The sequence below is a fragment of the Papaver somniferum genome, unplaced genomic scaffold (assembly GCF_003573695.1).
Source record: "Papaver somniferum cultivar HN1 unplaced genomic scaffold, ASM357369v1 unplaced-scaffold_15, whole genome shotgun sequence".
Lineage (NCBI taxonomy): Eukaryota > Viridiplantae > Streptophyta > Magnoliopsida > Ranunculales > Papaveraceae > Papaver > Papaver somniferum.
This window is the reverse complement of record NW_020624376.1, coordinates 876,180-895,140: the sequence shown is the minus strand read 5'-3', so window position 1 is coordinate 895,140 and position 18,961 is coordinate 876,180. Positions and strand designations below refer to the sequence as shown.

The following is an 18,961-nucleotide window of genomic DNA, read 5'->3' as shown; positions in this document are numbered from 1 at the left end:
TTACGCATAGGCGAAACCACGGTGTTGGAAGCAACTCGGAGGTTCTGCAAGTCGATTGTCAATGTGTATGGGAAAGAATATTTGCGTGAACCTACGGCTGGTGATGTTGAGTTGTTGCTCAACCAAAACAAAGATAGAGGATTTCCAGGGATGATAGGTAGCCTAGATTGCATGCATTGGAAATGGGATAAATGTCCGTCTGCCGAATCAGGGGCTTACACCGCGTATAAAGGGAGCGAAAGTATCGTGTTGGAGGCGGTGGTGTCGTATGATCTATGGTTTTGGCATGCATTTTTTGGTATGCCAGGCTCTAACAACGATATTAATGTGATGAACCGTTCATATGTTTTTCGAAGTCTGGTCACGGGAAAAGCACCACCGGTGAACTATGTGGTAAACGGTCATTCTTATGACATGCCGTATTATCTAGGTGATGGAATATATCCAGAAATTGCTACTATTATTATGGCGTTTAAACATCCGCTTGGTAGGAAAAAAGAGATATTTTCAGCGATGCAAGAGGGTGCAAGAAAAGACGTAGAGCGGGGATTTGGTGTACTTCAACAACAGTTTGGAATCATCAAACAACCTGCTAGAATGTGGAATCCAGATGTGCTTGCCTATATCATGAAAACGTGTATTATCTTACATAATATGATAGTCGAGGATGAGCGTCTACCCGGTGAATGGCCACATGTTTATGATCATCGTAGCAACCCGACACCGGTTAATATATTAAGAGGCAACAGTGAGGAGTTTTCCCAAATTAGAGCTGAGCAACGCCGACGTCATATGCGCAGCAAAGATAGGCATATTCGCTTGCGCGATGACTTAATCGAACATATATGGGCAGAATATGGGAATTAAAAGGTTGGAGACGAGGAAAAATATTGAAATTAAATGTTGTTTCCCATATGAAAAAATTATGTGATTTTATTTTAACGAATAATTTCGAAGAAATGTATTAACTCTATTTCATATACTCATCACTTGGTAAATTAAAGTAAGATGTTACAAAATAAGTTAAAGTTGATTAAATTAAATGAAGATAAAATTAAATCCCAAATATTACATAATAATACGACTAATGACAAAATTAATACATATTAAAACGTAAATAAACTACTAAAACTATTATCACTTATTAGACTTAATACTTAAGGTTCGAACTATCCCGTTTTGACGATTATAATTGGCTCCTTTTGTCCCGTACTATTAAAGCCTTTCGAAGTTCGAAGTACTCCTTTTGTACATGATCCAATTTGGAAAGATCCATCATCATGATGCGAAATTCATCGTCTGCGACCTCCTTGGCTATTTTAGCCGCATGCTCAGCTTGTTTTTGTGCAAACTCGGCCTTTTTTTGTTCCATCTTGAATCTTGATTGTTCCCGGTAATGAGAATTGAAATTTTCTTGCTGTAATAATTATTCCCATCAATTCCTCTTGGCTGTTGGATTTCTCTCGCCCGGTTTTCTTCAATCGTTTAGCTGCTTTTTTTCCCATCTGACGAAGGTATGTATTCTCTATGTCTCCTTTATCTGTGTCGTTACCGGACTCGACTTGAGTGCCATCTTCCTCGGTATTCACGCTACTATCCAAATCGTGCGTCGTATCAAAAACAAAAGTCGATCGACGATTATATTTTATATTTTCTATGACAATTGGGTAGCACTCTTCGTGCCTAAATTTTCTTCCATGATTGCATTCCTTAAACCGTTTGTTTACTTCTTCGAGCTGTTAATGTTTTTAAAAACAATTAGGTTCATGGGCATCTCAATATTAGAAAATAATTGTTTCAAAACAGAGAGAATACTCACGGTCATTTCCGGACCCCATCCCGTATGATATTCACCTTCCACTTCCGCCTGTTTTGCCGAAAACAACGCCACTTCTTTACTTATTCCCTGAAATCGTTTTTGCCAGGAACTCCAAGACCGCTCTGGTTTATCCGGTAAATGAGCTTCAATATCATCCTTGATACGAGTCCACAACGCAATCTCTGATTGATCGGCTCCAACGCCGGGATCTTGAGATATTGATAAATGAATTTTACACATCGTGACATCTTCGATTGTCGTAAAATTTGGACCTCTTGCTATTCGTGGTGTTGACATTAAAAACGATTCGATGAAAATTTTCAAAATGATTTGAAATATGGAAAACTATTTTTTCTTCCTGATACTATTTTTTTCTTGGCGAATACAAATGAATGATATAAAAATGTGAAAGGAATTCATGTGGTATATATAGGTATAAAATAAACCCGTTATTAACATTCAATTTCAAACGTTCGAAAGATATAAATATCTTACCAACGGTCAAAAATCTGCTACGCAATCCAACGCCAACGTTCGAAAAATTTATCATTCTAACGTTCAAAAATTTCATTTCATGTTTCATAATTTTTCTCAGGCGTAAAAAAAAAGTTCGTTTGGGAGGGGCGGAATTTTGGTGTCCTCCCCAGACAGGCGGAAATTTCGTGTCCGCCCCGTACAGGCGGAAATCTGGTGTCCGCCTCAGACAGGCGGAAATTTGGTGTCCGCCTGGCAACGTGCGGAATTCTTCTGTCCGTCTCATCAGGCGTAAATTTATGTTACGCCCACAACAAACGTAAATTTAAATTCCGCCCCACCAACATACGTAAATTTGGTTTACGCCCGTTAACAAGCGTAAATTTATGTTACGCCCAACATCAAACGTAATTTAAGTTTACGCCCGACTATATCAGAATTTGGGATTTGGTCGCGACCATATTTGGTCTGGAATTTGGTCTTTGGTCCAAATTTGATCTTTACTCCGTCCCACTGTGTTAGGATCTCATCCCATAAATTTGGTTATACTCGCCCACTGTGGATGCTCTTAGAGGAGCATTTGTTTCTAATTTGGCATACCATAAGCACCTCTTTTCCAAATAAAAAGTCTCTCCAACATTACTTCGCTTAGAAATGACATTTGGAAATTGCACTTCCCAATTCTAACCTTTATGGGATATATGTTGCCAGAGAAATTAGCATCCTCCCTCACAAATCATTTTTCACTCCCTCACATTAACATGCTTCCCTCAGTCTTATGTTGCCAGAGAAATTAGCATCCTCCCTCACAAATCATTTTTCACTCCCTCACATTAACATGCTTCCCTCAGTCTTATGGTGCTCCAATGCAAAGGTTTTCCATAAAAACTATGGATTGGGCAGGTGTTATGGCTTCAGAGTGGGTTCAAACTCCTCGCATCCAAAAGTATGTTCCAGGGAAGTTTGGAATTCCAATTTCCGCTGGGTCTGATAGCTAAACGGGGGAAGTTGATACCCTTAATCTCTATGAATCAATCAACGACTCTTAGAGCACCACCATAAGAGGCCCCGTAGTACTTCCCACCTTTGGAATAATAATAAAGTTTTTACCATAAGACTTGATCTTCCAAACAACAACTCAAACTCATATGCATCACCTAGTTTAGAAGGGAATTATCAAAATTGTAAGACTTGTTGTAAGGGCATAGTGTAGAAATCAACCGGAAAACAAGGTTTCTAGCTTCATAATAAGTTCTTTATTCTTCTTCTGAAGTTATACTCTACCCAAAGAGTCAAGGCTGCTACTGGGGCTTACAAAATTCCACGGGGCTACAAAACCAGACAACAATCATCTTTTAACCCTGTAGAGTTTGGTAACCCCTGGTAACAATGTTTAAACAACCATAGTGGTTGCAAGAGGCAGGGTAAATGAGGCAGGCACTGGCAACAACAAACGTACGTACACCCTAATATTCTGTTTGTTTGCAAGTGATTAGATACGTTCTCTTGGTTTCTTCCTTCCTGCATTGGTATTAGTACAGTCGCACCACAATGATTATTTGAGTACACTCGAGTGTATATTGCTGCAAGTGCTTGCCATAATTGGTAACAATACGTACACCTAAAAATCTGATTTATTCACGTTGCTGATGTGTGTTGCTATCATTTGATATCCAAAGCAAAAGAAGATTCCCCATTTTCAGTGTTTGAAATGTTAAAAAATTCAGTCTTACTACACATTTTAAGAACAGATTTTCTTCACTAATTATGGAAGCTACACAAAGATAAAAACTTTAGTTTGTGTCACTAAAGGTAGTTAAAATCTATCTTTTCTTTGTGCTTTAAGAATATCCAAACAGGACCAAAGCCATATCAATAATGATAAAGTGCTAGATTTTCTTATCAAAACACTAACACAAACATGATTATCATGCATTCCCATGAACCCCAAACAGTAAAAAATGATTCATTGTATCTTCTTTTCATTGTAATAATCATTTTGTGTAACATGCATGTTTGAGAGTAAAATGTAGGGTTTTTGTGTGTGTGTGTGTGTTTTTTACCTGTGATGTGACCATATGGTTGGAGAATGAGAAAGGCAAAAATAAAGAAATGAAATCATGAAAGTTTTAAAACAAAGGAAGTATTGTGATTATGGGTTACACTAACATAAAAAAAAATGGAATCTTTAAACATAAAATGTGGTTCTAAGTGACTTTGGATTACAAAATGGGAAATATATACACTTTAAAGGTACAAACACACTTTGAATTTGAGTCAACTAGGAAAGTAGAAGAGAAAGTTGGAACAGATCGGTCAATCAACTTTGACTGATATTCTTCTCTATAGAAGGTTAGTAGTACAATTTTTTATTTAACTAAATGGTCAGATTTCTTTTTTTTTTGAAAGCCTATTGAAAGAAGAGGCATCTTTAAGAATCAGATTAGTCGGTGGATATTCAAATTTTTAGGGAAACTTTTGGTGCTTATCTTTAGAGCTGGGTGATTCCCCTAGTCGTGGTCAATCAGATTTGACTGATTCTTATACTGATTGAAAGAAGTACTACAAATTTGTGAATTAGTCAGGTTTGAAAGCCTATATAGGCATCTTTAAGAATCAGATGGTACTCCGGGATATTCAAATTTTAGGCAAACTTTTGGTATATATATTGGGAAGGTCGTCCCTGTTACTAACGGAATACGTATCCCTAAACCCTAGTGGAATCATTCATTATTCTTGAAGCTAGCTAACTATCTTTGCCGTGGTATCGTCACGCCTTTCACATCACAATATTTATCCCCAACAGGTTATTTATGAGCAATGGTAAAGACATGTCTAGTTATTTTTGCTTTGCCAATTAACTCCACGGCCTACTTATGTATATTTTCTACAATATATTTTTTTTTGTTTTCTGTTATCTTTGATCTCGAAAGATATTCTATATAAATGCATATAAAGATTAAAGGGTGGTATTAGGGAAACAACAGCTTAGGGTAAATGGGTGCAACAACCTCCACTTGTGATCAGAATTATCTATATATATGTGTTCACACAAACACCAAGACATTAGTCTTTTGATTCATGTGTTTTACCTCCATGCAATGAAATCATTTTCTTTCACCTCCTTTTTATTTCCAATCCTGGTCTTTACCGAATTATGCTTCTCTGAAAGACGAAAAAGAAACGCATATGCATGAGGTACAAAGAGTAAGCTTATAAACACTTTACATCGGTAGTGTTCTTGTCCTCCAAACGCTCAACCAAGCGTGATAATTGAAGACCCTTGGTATGGCCCATGGTCATACAGCACATAACCTTATGACCAGGTCTCAGTCAGACAGAAATATGTTTATCTACCTTTTCGTATTATGTTAAAGGAAATCTATCACTTTTATTTCTTCTCTCTTTTTTATTTTGTTTTTTGTTGAATCATCTTTTTACTGATGTTTTGATTTTCTTATTTCAGACTGAGATATTGCATATTCTTCTTCTACGTAGAGGTACAACATGCACGTGAAGTTCTCAAACTCACCAATTTAACACATGCATATATATCATTAGATTCCTTGCCATCATTTCCATTGCTTAATGAATCGATACTTAAAGAGTCGACTTTCTTTGGGGTGTCTCTGTCAAGTACAGACACGCCTAAGAAAATGGGTACGTATCCCATACTTGAACAACCCATTTTTTACTAGGACATATCGCGAAACGCAATGCATGCATATCCCTGGTATTCCTATGTGTCCATATGGTGAATTTGAAGTAAGATAATTAAAAGAAATGAGAAGAAAGTCACACAAGTTATAGTTTTTTTTTTTTGTTTTTTTTTGTAGACATCACATTTCAATTCATTAAAACCAAATAGTGATTATATGGTTCCTTACAAAATTATCAAAAACACCAAAATACAAGATAATGTATACTCAAATGCAAATGGAGACACCAAGTACAAATACATCGTGAAGAGAAATAGTCATGTACCGCAAGATACCCAAGTTTCGTACAAGTAGTACTGACGAATGATGGTGTGAACCGGATTCAACACCATTTAAAATAATTATCTTTTTCAATATAGAGATGCTCCAAATAAAATTGAGTATTTTGCCAAAAATCTTGTAGATCCAAAGGAATTCGGATGTCCTAAATCCCTCTTGTTGAAGATGAATCCAAAGCGAATCCGAGCAGAATCATTGATGTTCTTGATGAATCGACAATAGCAGGCCAAGAAACACCATGGAGTTCTTAGAGAATCTCTATTAGAGCGAAGAGAAAATCGTCCTAAAAACGAAGAAAAAATCACCCAAATAGCAAAGGAATGTGTCCATAGACACCAAAAACAACAAAAGCAAAACCTAAAATTATAAATTAGACTACTTTTAATCATCAAAAACTAAAACTCCTTGCTCAAAGCTAGCCCAAAAAGACTAAGATCTGAGCTAGAAGAAGGAAGTTCGAGTTAATTAGAAAATATTCGAAACTGAATTCAGACGATCGCAATTGAAGGATTATAATTAGAATTTGATATTTCGATTGTAATAAATTGAAAGCAATTGGAAAATTTATATAATTATTATTCAATTGAAAATAAAATTGATTTTAAGGAGAGAGAAAACATAACATTCATTTTTACATCATATAGAAAGGCCTCCTCTCAGCCCAAGGTGACATTTATTCACAAAAAGCAAGAAACAGAAATAGACCTCCTCTCATAAGTAAGTTGTGGATATTACTGCCGACATTAATAGATTTAGCAAGCTAGCCACATAATTAGATGATAATGAACATGATGACTATTCTGCATATTCATAATCACCGGTTTGGGAAAACATGCTTATAGACTCTACTCCAGGTAAGGTGACATCAAGTTCTCCCTCCTCAGATGGTTTTCATTCTATTTTGAGTGGTTTTGAAAAGAAAAATGCTAAACCAAAACACGAAATTTACTTAAAAGATGCTGAAAAGAATTTTCGGGACGAAATGGTTGAACCGGTAGATGTACTCTTTCGCTTCCTTTTTTCTATCAAATTTCTTTTATTTTTTCTTTTCTGGTTGTTTCTTCAGGAGATTCCGGTGTATCTCTCCGTATTTTTCTTTTTCTTTTTTCTATTAAGAAATTAATTAAGTTGATTTTCTTTTAAAAGAATTTAGAGCGCACAACAATTCTAAATAGATCAATTCCCCCTATTGTGTGTCTAGCTAGCAATAGTCCTATATTGCTGGAACAAGCAAGTTAGGTACCATCAATCAATAAATGAGTATATACTGTATGAACCACAAAAAGACGTACGTATAAAAAAGACGAAATCAAGTACAAGAGCGGTCAAACTCAAGCATCAATCTACAAGACTGAAAATGGGTCTTTTTTCCCCTGATCAAAGTATAGAAGACAGTTATCACTGGCACTACACGCCAGTATAAGTATACCAGATACTTGCACTACTACTGTCATTGCATTGTTTTCATAAGTGAACTGACAAAATACAGGCATGACCCAAAAATAATTGCCTAATTTGGTTCAATGACTACAAGAAATCTGCATGATACAGTTCAATTATGCTGCAAAAATGGAACCAGGATAAGATTTAGATTCGGATAATGATGGAATATGTGACTAGCAGAAAGCTTCTGGCTGTTAGAACTGTAAGAGTATTATACAATTGGTAGGGTCGATCAATTTTTGGACACTTATCTATCGAATCCGACAACGGAATACGGTCGGTACTGTAGTTCGGAGACCTGTTTAAGATCGCCTTGACTATGATCACTTGTTTAATTAAGCCACTAATGGCTTTTCACCAACCTAGAATACTCAAAAAAAATTAGAGCCTATTGTCATGGAGAGCAGTCTACCTAGTCTTAGAAGCTCTACTGTATACCAAGCAGCATCCACTTCCAACTAAGTTGATTGCACTATTGATGAACTAGAGTTCCTTCATTTTTTGTTCTCAACTTGAGCATCCCTAAGCATGCAGCATCTAGTGGTTTGGTATGGCCTAAGTACCTTGGCGTGAAGTCATTAATGAGCACTCCAAATCTAGTGCATCCCTAAGCAACATCATTTTCAACAGTACTCCAAGCTTTCATGGAAACACACTTGATTACCCAATTTCACAACATAAGGTGACAAAACACCATCATTTGGTTCAATAATATCCCAATCCTACATATAGCAATCTCAAAAAATCAATTACACAATAATTTTTATGATCCATCATCATCATCATCATTATGATGCCAATCTCTAGCTAACACTCTCAACCGTGAGCAACTAGTGAGATTGCAAACATCATTATTAAGTTATTAACCCACCACTGTCACAATCTTAAACTCAAAAACACTTATCATTACCAACATCTTCTCCATTTGAAGAAACAAATCCAAATCAGATTGTTGCATTGAAATCATTTGGATCCTAACTCCGATGCAAACCCACACTTGCAAATGTGGGGGTCATCAAATAATAACCCCTTAATAGTACCCAAACTTGCATCACTTTTTCATCATGAAAATAAAGTACATGCAATGTGGGGTTTGCAAAAAAATGTAATGAAAAAATAATTCTTGCGTTTCAGCTTTTTTGGTAGTAAGAAAAGTAAGAATTTCAAATACAAAGATTTGTCACTTTTCTTATTCAATTTTCACTCACTCATCATTAACGGAATATATCTGTCTGCTTTAGATTACTGTACAACTAATAGCTTCTCACTCACTTACTCACTCACTCACTTCCATATAAAGATATGTGTTGGTTCACTTCCCACCATTTTATACAAACTCGAAACACTTCATCCCATTTCATCTCTCTCACCCCACTCTCTCTTAGCACCATAGTAAGCAAAGGCTCATTCATGGCTATGAAGAACGAAGCAATAACAACTAAGAAGAGTACTAGTAGTAGTGTTAATAAAGGAGCATGGACAACTGAAGAAGATGAAAGATTAGCTCAAGTCATTGAAACTCATGGGCCAAGAAAATGGAAATCAGTTGCAACTAAAGCAGGTTTGTAATTTTCATGTTGTTGTCCAAACATATGCTTTAAACTGTGTAATACTTGATGAATAATGGTGGTGTTGTTGTTGCATTTGATCTTGACAGGACTTAATAGATGTGGGAAAAGTTGTAGATTAAGATGGATGAACTACTTAAGACCAAATATCAAAAGAGGCAATATCTCTGACCAAGAAGAAGATTTAATACTTAGACTGCACAAACTCTTGGGAAACAGGTAAAGTAGTTTCTAATTGAACTTCATTGTTTTGTTTCGTTTTCGGGTTAGTCGAATTCTCGCAATTTGAGTGACTTACTGTGAGCATTTGTGCAGGTGGTCTTTGATTGCTGGAAGATTACCAGGTCGAACCGATAACGAAATTAAGAACTACTGGAATTCACATTTGAGCAAGAAAATACAACAACAAGAGAAGAAGAGAAGGAGAGGTCCAAAAGCACAAGTGTGTAATGAGGTGCAAGAAACCAAAGTAGTAGTGCAATTGGAGAAAGAAGATGTAAAGGTGAGTGAAGAAGCTACTTCTAGTGAAGCCGGAGAATTGCAAACTAATGCTACTAGCTTTAATGCCGATGACCAATTTTTCGATTTCTCTAGTGAGGGTTTAACAAATATGGAGTGGATGAGCCAATTTCTTGATGTTAATGATGTCTTATGCTGGTTTTCATGAAAAATGTATTTGGATCAATAAATGGTTTCTTTTTTTCTTTGTGTGTGTGTTTTTTTTTCGTATGAAAAAAATTGAATCTTCTCCCTCTCTGAGAGACTCTGTCCATGTATTCAAATTTTGGTGCAATTTTCCAATAGAGTATTCATTTCTTTCCTTTTTTAGCTACTAGTTAGTGTCAACCTGATGTCATGTATGGCAATCTTCCTTAACCATTTTCTGACTATTTCTAAGTTTTTTATTTTTTTAGACAAATTAACAATCTAAGAATTTGTTGATCCGCGTTGCAAAAATTATCTATTCTGAGACTGTAAAACAATCAAAATGATAGAAAATACGTAACATGAGCTTAACTTATCCGTTCAACGTAGATTAAGTTAAGTTGTTCACGTAGGTGAGGGCGTGCACCAAAAAAAGGTTACGATGCTCACATATGTGACTCACAGAGCGTGCACCAAAAAGGACAAGTAACTAACAAGATTCATAAAGCAAATATATAAATTGCAAAAATAGGCCTAATGATGCTCTTTTTATTTTATTTTATTTTATAGGCAATGATGCTCATTCATTTTGCCTCAAAGCACCTTGGGACAATAATCTTAAAACCCATGAGAGAGAATTCATTATTAATTCTAGTGAATGATGTTGATGCATCTGTAGGGGGGAAGCATGATTTAGTTATCATCTTGATGTGATAGTTTTAACTTGCAAAACAACGACATTTCCTATAATGTTAAAACCAAAAAGGTATTTTAAGATATTATTTTACTAAAATATCCCAATATATAAGAAAACTAAAAATGATTTGATTTTAATTTGTCAAATTTGTATACAGTACACAAAGCGACAGAAAATACATGCAAGTATCTACTGTCTGCAATGAAAACAATTTTACTAATGATGATATATCAAGGTTTTACAAGACTCACAAAATTCTATGAAAATTTACCAATCCATTAGTGGTGAGAATTATTTTGTTTATATGGGATTTATTAACCTTCTGAAATTTAAATTTAGTAACCCCTCCAACAGTTATGGTATATTTGTTCGCAAATAAGTGTGGTAAACACAAACAAACATGCATGAGGTGAGGTGAGGTCGGTACAAAGTGTGGTAAAACATCAACAAACCTGCATGAGGTCCAGTACAAACCAAGTGTGGTAGCAGTCATGATATATCATTGTCACAAAAATATAGATGATGTTGAGAGTTCCAAACATCAAAGAAACATTGCAAAATTCATTTTACTACTCCCACAGAACTGAGTCCAGGTCTATGGAGGACGGGACCAGCCTGGCAAACTGTACATGAACCTGTTTCTTTCTTTTTTTGTGTGTTTTTTGGACCCAATCGGGTTCAAAATAATCCGTTCCCATGATACCTGTCCGGAGCATCTTGTGGCAATAAACTTAAAACACTGGAGAGAACATTATCAGATCTGGTCTGGTCAATGATGTTGATGCACCTACAGGAGGGAGCATGATTTTATATTTATCATGCGCCTTGATGGTGATAGTTTTAGCTTGCTGCTGAAAACAACGTCTACGATAGAAACAATTCTACTAATCAAATTTGTGCGACAAAATGTGGTAAAACATGCACAAAGGAGCATGTGGTCCAATTTCAAAAGATTGGTGGGGAGCATTATTATTGTTTTCGCATACATTAAAACAACAGGGTTTTTTCTGTTTTATCATAGTTCATAATTAAGGAGTTTCTTTTTGTTTTGAATTTAGAACACGATTCAAAACATAAGGCGCACCAAAAAAAACAACAATAACTTAGGTGAATGGATATTTTTTCTTTCATATACTTTGGTGAACAGATGATTCTTTCTTTCATATTTCTCATTTATTTTAAGAGTACAAGGAGTTATTTTTTTTTTTTTAGATTACAAAGTATGTCGAAAAAAGAAGGAAAATTCTATGTTGTCGGATGGAATTCTCGAATGAGAGAAGTGGCTAGGCCTCACTTGTCCATTAGCTATCTCAATGATAAATGTAACCTAGACCACCATTGAGTCCCATATTTCAAAAAAAAAAAAATTATTGAGTCTTTCCACGAAATTCCCTCATCAATCTAGTAGGGTTAGTAAAAACCCGGTTAGAAATGATTCGTTCATACTATCCTTGTCAAGTAAAATTATTTATATTGTACTCTACTCAGGATTGGGCCTATGAGAGGGCCAACATGGCCTTTATCCCGGATAGCCCTCTAGAGTCTAGATCCACTGGCTTAAAATAGTACCATCATTTGGGGCATACAATAAAATTCTGGGGCATACAAACTTATTATGCCATCCAAAGATTCATGATATGGGGTGTCTAGTGATGCTTAAGTTACTGCAATACCCTTATATAGTTTAAATTACATTATTACCCTTCCTCTAAATTAAATTCTAATCTTAAAATCCTCCCGCTAATTAACCATCACTAATTAACTACCCTCCCACTAATTAACCATCTCCTAATTAACTACCCTCCCACTAATTAACCATTACTAATTAACCCACTAATTAACCCGTTTAATTCAAAACTTAAAACAAATTTATTCATCTTCTTCTTCTTCCATCTTTTTCTTCTCCTTCTTCTCTCTTCTTCATTTTCTTCTCAAAAATCAGTAAAATACGTTGAATCACCAAAAACAAATTCGATTAAACCCATAGACATTATGCCACCTCGTTATAAGCGAGTTGCTAGATCAGGTAAGATGCTTAATCCAGGAGTTGTTTATGCAGTAACTCAACCTAGGGTTTTTGATAAAGACGAAGTGGAAGAGGATAGTGGATTAGTTGGTGTTGGAGAGCGAGAAATAGACCCTGATTCCTTAAAATTGCACATAGAAAGGTATTTCCCACAAACCCATTGCTTGGTCTTTCGTATTTCATTCATTTGATGAATGTAATCGATGATTCATTGCAGTTTCAGTGGTTATAGTGTGTTGTTCAACTGACATTTATCAGCCGAACCTCTATTTTTTTCTACAGACGAAGAACAGTTCGGCTGATACGTATATTGTGTTTTAAATATTGAATCAGCCGAACCTACATGTTCGGCTCATCGTAATTTTTATGATAATCAGCCGAACTTCAGTGCGTTTACATGTTATCTTAGATTGTTCGGCTCATTTCGATAAATATCGAATGCGCCGAACTTTACTCCGTGTATGGCTAACATGTTTGGTATAAACCCGTCTATTTATAGGTGACTTATCATCTTGTTTAGTAGTAGAAATATATTTATTTTTTTAAGAAAATTAATTAAGGTGTATCATTTGTTTTAGTAACCATCCGGGAAAATTCAAAGAGAAGCTTAAGAGGAGAACAATGGAAGTGACTCCTTCTAATTCGAAAACTCCCAAACCTCGAGCTGGTGGTAGAAAGAACTTGCATGCATGGAAAAAGGGAACTGACGCAAGTGTCTCATTTCCTGTAGAAGAACAAGAGCCTGGCAATGATGAAGATAAAGATTGTGATGATGAAGAGGAAGAACCACAAGAAGAACTACAACAAGAAACGCAACAAAAACAAGATAAAGGAAAGAAGAAAGTTGTTAGATCAAGGGAGACAGGTAAGCACATTCCTAGTGATGATAATGTGATACGTGCTCGCGAGAATGGTTTTCCCTATGGTCTTCCGTAAGATGGTGGAAGAGTGTTGATTGGCTACAAGGAGTCATGGGCGAAGAGAATTTATGAGACTCCGGATCACAGGGATGCAGTCCGCGTACTTAGATACCAAAGTGCCGCATATTGGGATATTTTCAAAGAGGCACCTGAGGTGGTGCCTTTAGTACAAGGCTCTGGTTTATGGCCTGTTATTTTCTATGCACAAGAGGATTTTGATGCAGTTACAAACTCAACCTTCAATGAGAGATATTGTCCGGAGACTTACACATTTCATCTCCCCTTTGGCGAGATGACAATTACTCCCGATGATGCACAAAAGATTAGTGGTCTTAGAATGAAGGGGAAAATGTGCAATCTGAGGTTTATGAAATGACTTGGGATGAGTTGTATGTACTTTCCGAGGAAACTCTTGGTTGGTCAAAAGACAAGACAGAATTGGAGTTTGCCTGCGCTGCTAAAGAGGTGAAGTTTGTGGATTCTATCACAAAGAGGTTGAAGAAAATCAAGTTCACCGCCTTGAAAAAGTGTTTTGGAGATACAAATGAGAAAATTTCAAAAGGAAAGATGGTGATGGACGAAGTCACAGCTAGGCGCACTGCTACCGCGTATTTGTTGTATACTCTAGGAAGTGTTATATTTCCCGATAACAGTGGGAAAAAGGTGAATGCTCAATATCTTCAATTGTTAAAGGATTTGAAAAGCTGCCACAAGTATTCTTGGGGAACCGCAACCCTTTCTTTCCTTTTCGAGCAACTTGGAACTGCCTCTAGGTTATCAAGTACAAATATTTGAGGTTATTTCACCATGCTTCAGGTAAGTTTGCACACTATATTTAAATTTTAATCACTAAACTCGGCTTATAATTAGATTTTTTGTTTGTGCCGAACCTACTTTAACAAGGTTCGGCTTATGCGATATTTGACATTTGAGTCGAACTTTATTTGTTCGGCGCTAGGTTGATGTTATTTATTATCCGAACTTTACTCTGTTTCCCTAAGTTAGCAGTCTCAATGATCCAATTCCATTGATCATGATAAATAGTATTGTTTTTGTTTTATATATTCTTGATGTAGGTATGGATATATGACCGTTTCCCGCAATTGAAATTGGCAAAGGAAGATGAAAAATGGGTAGATACATTCCCTACCTCGGCAAAAGGATTTTAAAGGAAAACAATAAGAGTAATAAAAAGGAAATCTTGATTGCTTTGAGAGAAAAGTTAGACTCTTTGACTGTTCAAGACGTTGTATTTCAACCATACCAGCAGGATGAAGAAGAGGATGAAGTTGTTGAAAATGAAGATATGCCATTGGGGATGTACTACGGTCCTTTGTTTTATCCCGAAGGCTTTACATTGTTTGATCCTCGTCGAGTACTCCGTCAATATGGATTTATCCAAACGGTTCCGCTGCTAGAGGAATCAAAGTTCAAGTTGTTGCCCAAGGGTGTAAGGGAACTAAGAGTACTGATAGTGCATGGAATGCCTAATATGATCCCGATCCTACCATTAAATGTTGGGATAAATTGGAAGAGAACAAATTAAGTTGGGAAAACTTAGAAGAGTTGCATGAAGATCCTTGTGAAGTTGACCCCTCTTATATAGATTGGTATAACCAAATTTCACATCCCTTAATCATTAATAGGGAAAGTCAAGATTTGGTAGATGCTAGGAGTGGAAATCAAAAACAAAAGGAAGTGGAGACGAAGACGAGGAATAACTCCAAAGGCATTGAGGATGTTGCAAAGTCTTACCGAACTATGGTATATTGAGTGCATAATTTTAAAGTTGTTTTTAATTTTTTTTGTATATTGTTGCTTATTTGTTTGAACTACATTTTATTAGGTGGTCGGGGGTAAAGACGTGTTGAACATCATGAAGAAGAAACTTTATTGCAATGCACATATGGAGGTGGAAGAGCAAGAATATATTTACGACCGTTGGGATGGAGTAATCAACAAAGGTGAAGGTGCGAGTGGAAGTGGTGGTAAAAAAGGTCGCGGTGGTGGAAAAAGGGTGGTGGAGGTAGCAAACGCGGTCGTGCTCAATGAATAAATATGTTCAAATTCAAGAAAAATTGATTTTTATTGATTGGTTTTTAGTAATGTTCAAGTTTAGCACAATGTTATTTGCTTGAAAAAAACAATTTTATGCTTTCGATGTTTAAGTACAATGTTATGCTTTTATGTTTAAGTACAATGTTATGCTTTTAAGTAAAATGTTATGCTTTGAGTACTATTGTAAAACCTAAGTTACAGTGTAAGGTTCGGCTTATATATAAGTAATGCGTATTAGCCGAACCTAATTGCTGACCATCCTTGATACGCTTAGTAAAAAGATCGTCTCTTAAATGTGTAGTCATATCAGCCGAACCATGTTGGTGAATTCCCTAGTATTCGTAGCAATAGGTTCGGCGCAAATGTCCAATTTTATAATAAGCCGAACTATTTGGAAGTTATAAGAATATTCTAGAAACGAGTAAATTACTAAACTGCCCATAAGGTGATATAAAAGAAAAAAATTCCTCATTGGGGTCAAAGCATAAGAAACATCGAAGAACATCTTCGATTCCTCTCCTCTTCTCTAGCCGAACCAACTCGGAGAAAACGGTTACGTTCATATTTCATCGCCGAAATTAATCGTCGATGCATAAAAATTTGATCGTCGATTAAACACAACTATAAAATGGCTCGTGAAAAACAAAAAGCAATGGGTAGGCGGTCCAAATCTTCTTCTAATCCGTAAAATGAAGACCAACAACCATTAGAAGGAGTTCAAACCGAAATTGACAAAGAAGTTCAATCAAGTGAAGAAGAAACCCAAGAAATGAGGATTAGAAGGTATTTCTACAAACCCAACTATTTAATTTGTTGCTAAATGTAGTATCTTTGATTGTTAGATTAGGTTTAATTAGAAAAACCTAGGAATTTTTCTTACACAGAGAAAAGATCGGCTGAAAACATGTTATTTATTACAAGCCGAACTTATATTGAAGAACAGTTCGGCGTATTCTAAACATTGCCGAACTTTGTATATCTTTGGTTCGCCTGTTTCGACATGTATACGTATAAGCCGAACTTGTCACTATAATTTTTATTATTTAGGATGTGCTATATATTCTGTAGGATTATACTTAATAATGGTTTTGTACTTTGTATAAGAATCAAAAAGGTAATTTATATTATTTAGGATGTGCTATGTATTCTGTAGGATTATACTTAATAATGGTTTTGTACTATGTATAGGAAACAAAAGGGTAATTTACATTATTTATGATGTGCTATGCATTTTGTAGGATTATACTTGATTATGGTTTTGTACTATGTATAGGAAACAAAAGGGTAAAAGTAAAAACTTGGAAGAAGATGTGGAAGATCAACCTGATGTGGAAGTTAAACAAGAATCAGTGCAAGAGAAGCAAGATGATACACCATGTACTGTTTGGTTGCACATTCCTGATGATGTTGATGTAATCGTTGCGCGAGAAGATGGTCTACCACACGATCTTCCATCGGACGGAGGAAAGGTGTTGATTGGTTACAGAGAGTCTTGGGCTAAGAGGATATATGAAACTCCTGACCATTGTCGTGCAGTCCGAGTTTTATGACATCAAAGGGCTGCACATTGGGATTTGTATAATGAGGTTCCTGATGTGATTGCTATAGTTCAAGCCTTTGGTTTATGGTATTCCATTAGATATGGTCATCAGGAATGTGATAGTGTGACGTCCTCCTCCTTTGCCGAGAGATTCGCTCCGGAGACTTACACATTTCATCTCCCCTTTGGCAAGATGACGATAACTCCTGACGACGCAAATAAGATTACGGGCCTTAGTGTAACCGGCGAAAGCGTGGATGTTGCATTCTATAATATGAGTTGGGATGAGTTGTATAAGTTGGCGGAGGAAACTCTAGGTTGGCCAAGATCAATAACCGAACTAGCGTTTTGTTGTTCTATAAAAGATGTGTCTTCTATCCGAGATGATAAAGGTGCATGCCACAAGAAAAACAAGAAGTTTAACTTGTTGAGGTTGAAAAACTATTTTTCGGATACAGCGGAGAAGGTGAAAGATGGAAAGTTGGTGATGACTGAGGAGTTAGTGAAGCAAACTGCAGCAGCATATATGTTGCACACTCTTGGAAGAGAGATCTTTCTCGACCTATCTGGGAACAAGGTGAGTGGTCAATATATTATATTTTTCAAGGATGTTCACTCCGTTAATAGTTATGCTTGGGGGACAGCGTCACTTGCCTACCTACTCAATCAACTCGCACAAGCCTCTAGGTTGGCAAGTACAAACATTGGAGGGAATTTCACTATGCTTCAGGTAATTATCTTCATGAAATATGAATTTGTTGTTCTTTCTAACTAAAATAGTGGTAGTTCAGTGAAAGGTTCAGCGCAAACTGAAACATAAAAAACAAGCCGATCCTTGTACTTTCAAGGTTCGACAAATACGTGAATTTTTATTGTGTGTCGAACCTTGACAGTTCAAGAATTGGCTTGTGTTGTAGGATTGGTTTTCAGCCGAACCTTGCACTGAACTACCACTTTTTCGGTTAACAGTAGGAATTCATTTTTTGAATATTGTCTGAATTATTCATGAACATTAGGAATTCATTTTCTTTATTCGAGGATATATAGGTGTGGGTATATGATCATTTCACAAAATTGAAATTGGCCCAAACACATGACAGTTGGGTTAATACAACGCCAACTGCGGCTCGATATGAGTTCGAGGAAAGAAAGATAAAGAATAAGAAAGAAGTGTTTATTAAGTTGAGAGAGACATTAGACTCTTTGGATGGGAGTGACGTGGTATTTGATCCATATTTGAGAGATATTCAAGAATATTATGTTGTCCAAGATAATCGTGTGCCGATAGGTATGTACTACGGACCTTTATTTTATCCATGTGGTTTTGTAATATATGATCCTCGTCGAGTACTACGTCAATTAGGATCTATCCAAACGCTCCCAGTGGTTGACGATAAGTTCAAATTGATGCCATTGGGTTCCAAGGGAACCAAAAGCACCGCCTCTTCGTGGTCTCCCAAATATAATACAGAACCAACCATAGAATACACGAGAAAGTTGGAACCCAACAAGTCAAATACGTCTCACTTACAAATTTTGGATGAAGATCCTCGTGAATTTGAGTCGGGATACATGGATTGGTACAATGAAGTTTCACATCCCCTGATTATTAATAAAGAAAGTCAAGTTGTAGCTGACAGGGAGAAGGCAAAGCTCGCCAAAAAGAAGTCCAAGACTGTTAACATTCAAAAGGTATACAAAACAATGGTAAACGATTTCTTCAATTTTTTAGTTGTTTAATTTTTACACGTTTAATTGTTAGTTCTTAAATAT

General features: G+C 36.2%; 1 protein-coding gene across 1 annotated transcript; it reads left to right on the top strand.

Moving 5' to 3' along the window:
- The first annotated feature begins 9,091 nt into the window (after positions 1–9,091).
- Positions 9,092–9,969, top strand: LOC113335557 (transcription factor WER-like). The gene is made up of 3 exons (XM_026581592.1): positions 9,092–9,295; positions 9,392–9,521; positions 9,618–9,969. Exons 1-3 carry the CDS (start codon positions 9,145–9,147, stop codon positions 9,967–9,969), a joined length of 633 nt encoding a protein of 210 aa, XP_026437377.1. The 5' UTR covers positions 9,092–9,144.
- The last annotated feature ends 8,992 nt before the right edge of the window (positions 9,970–18,961 follow it).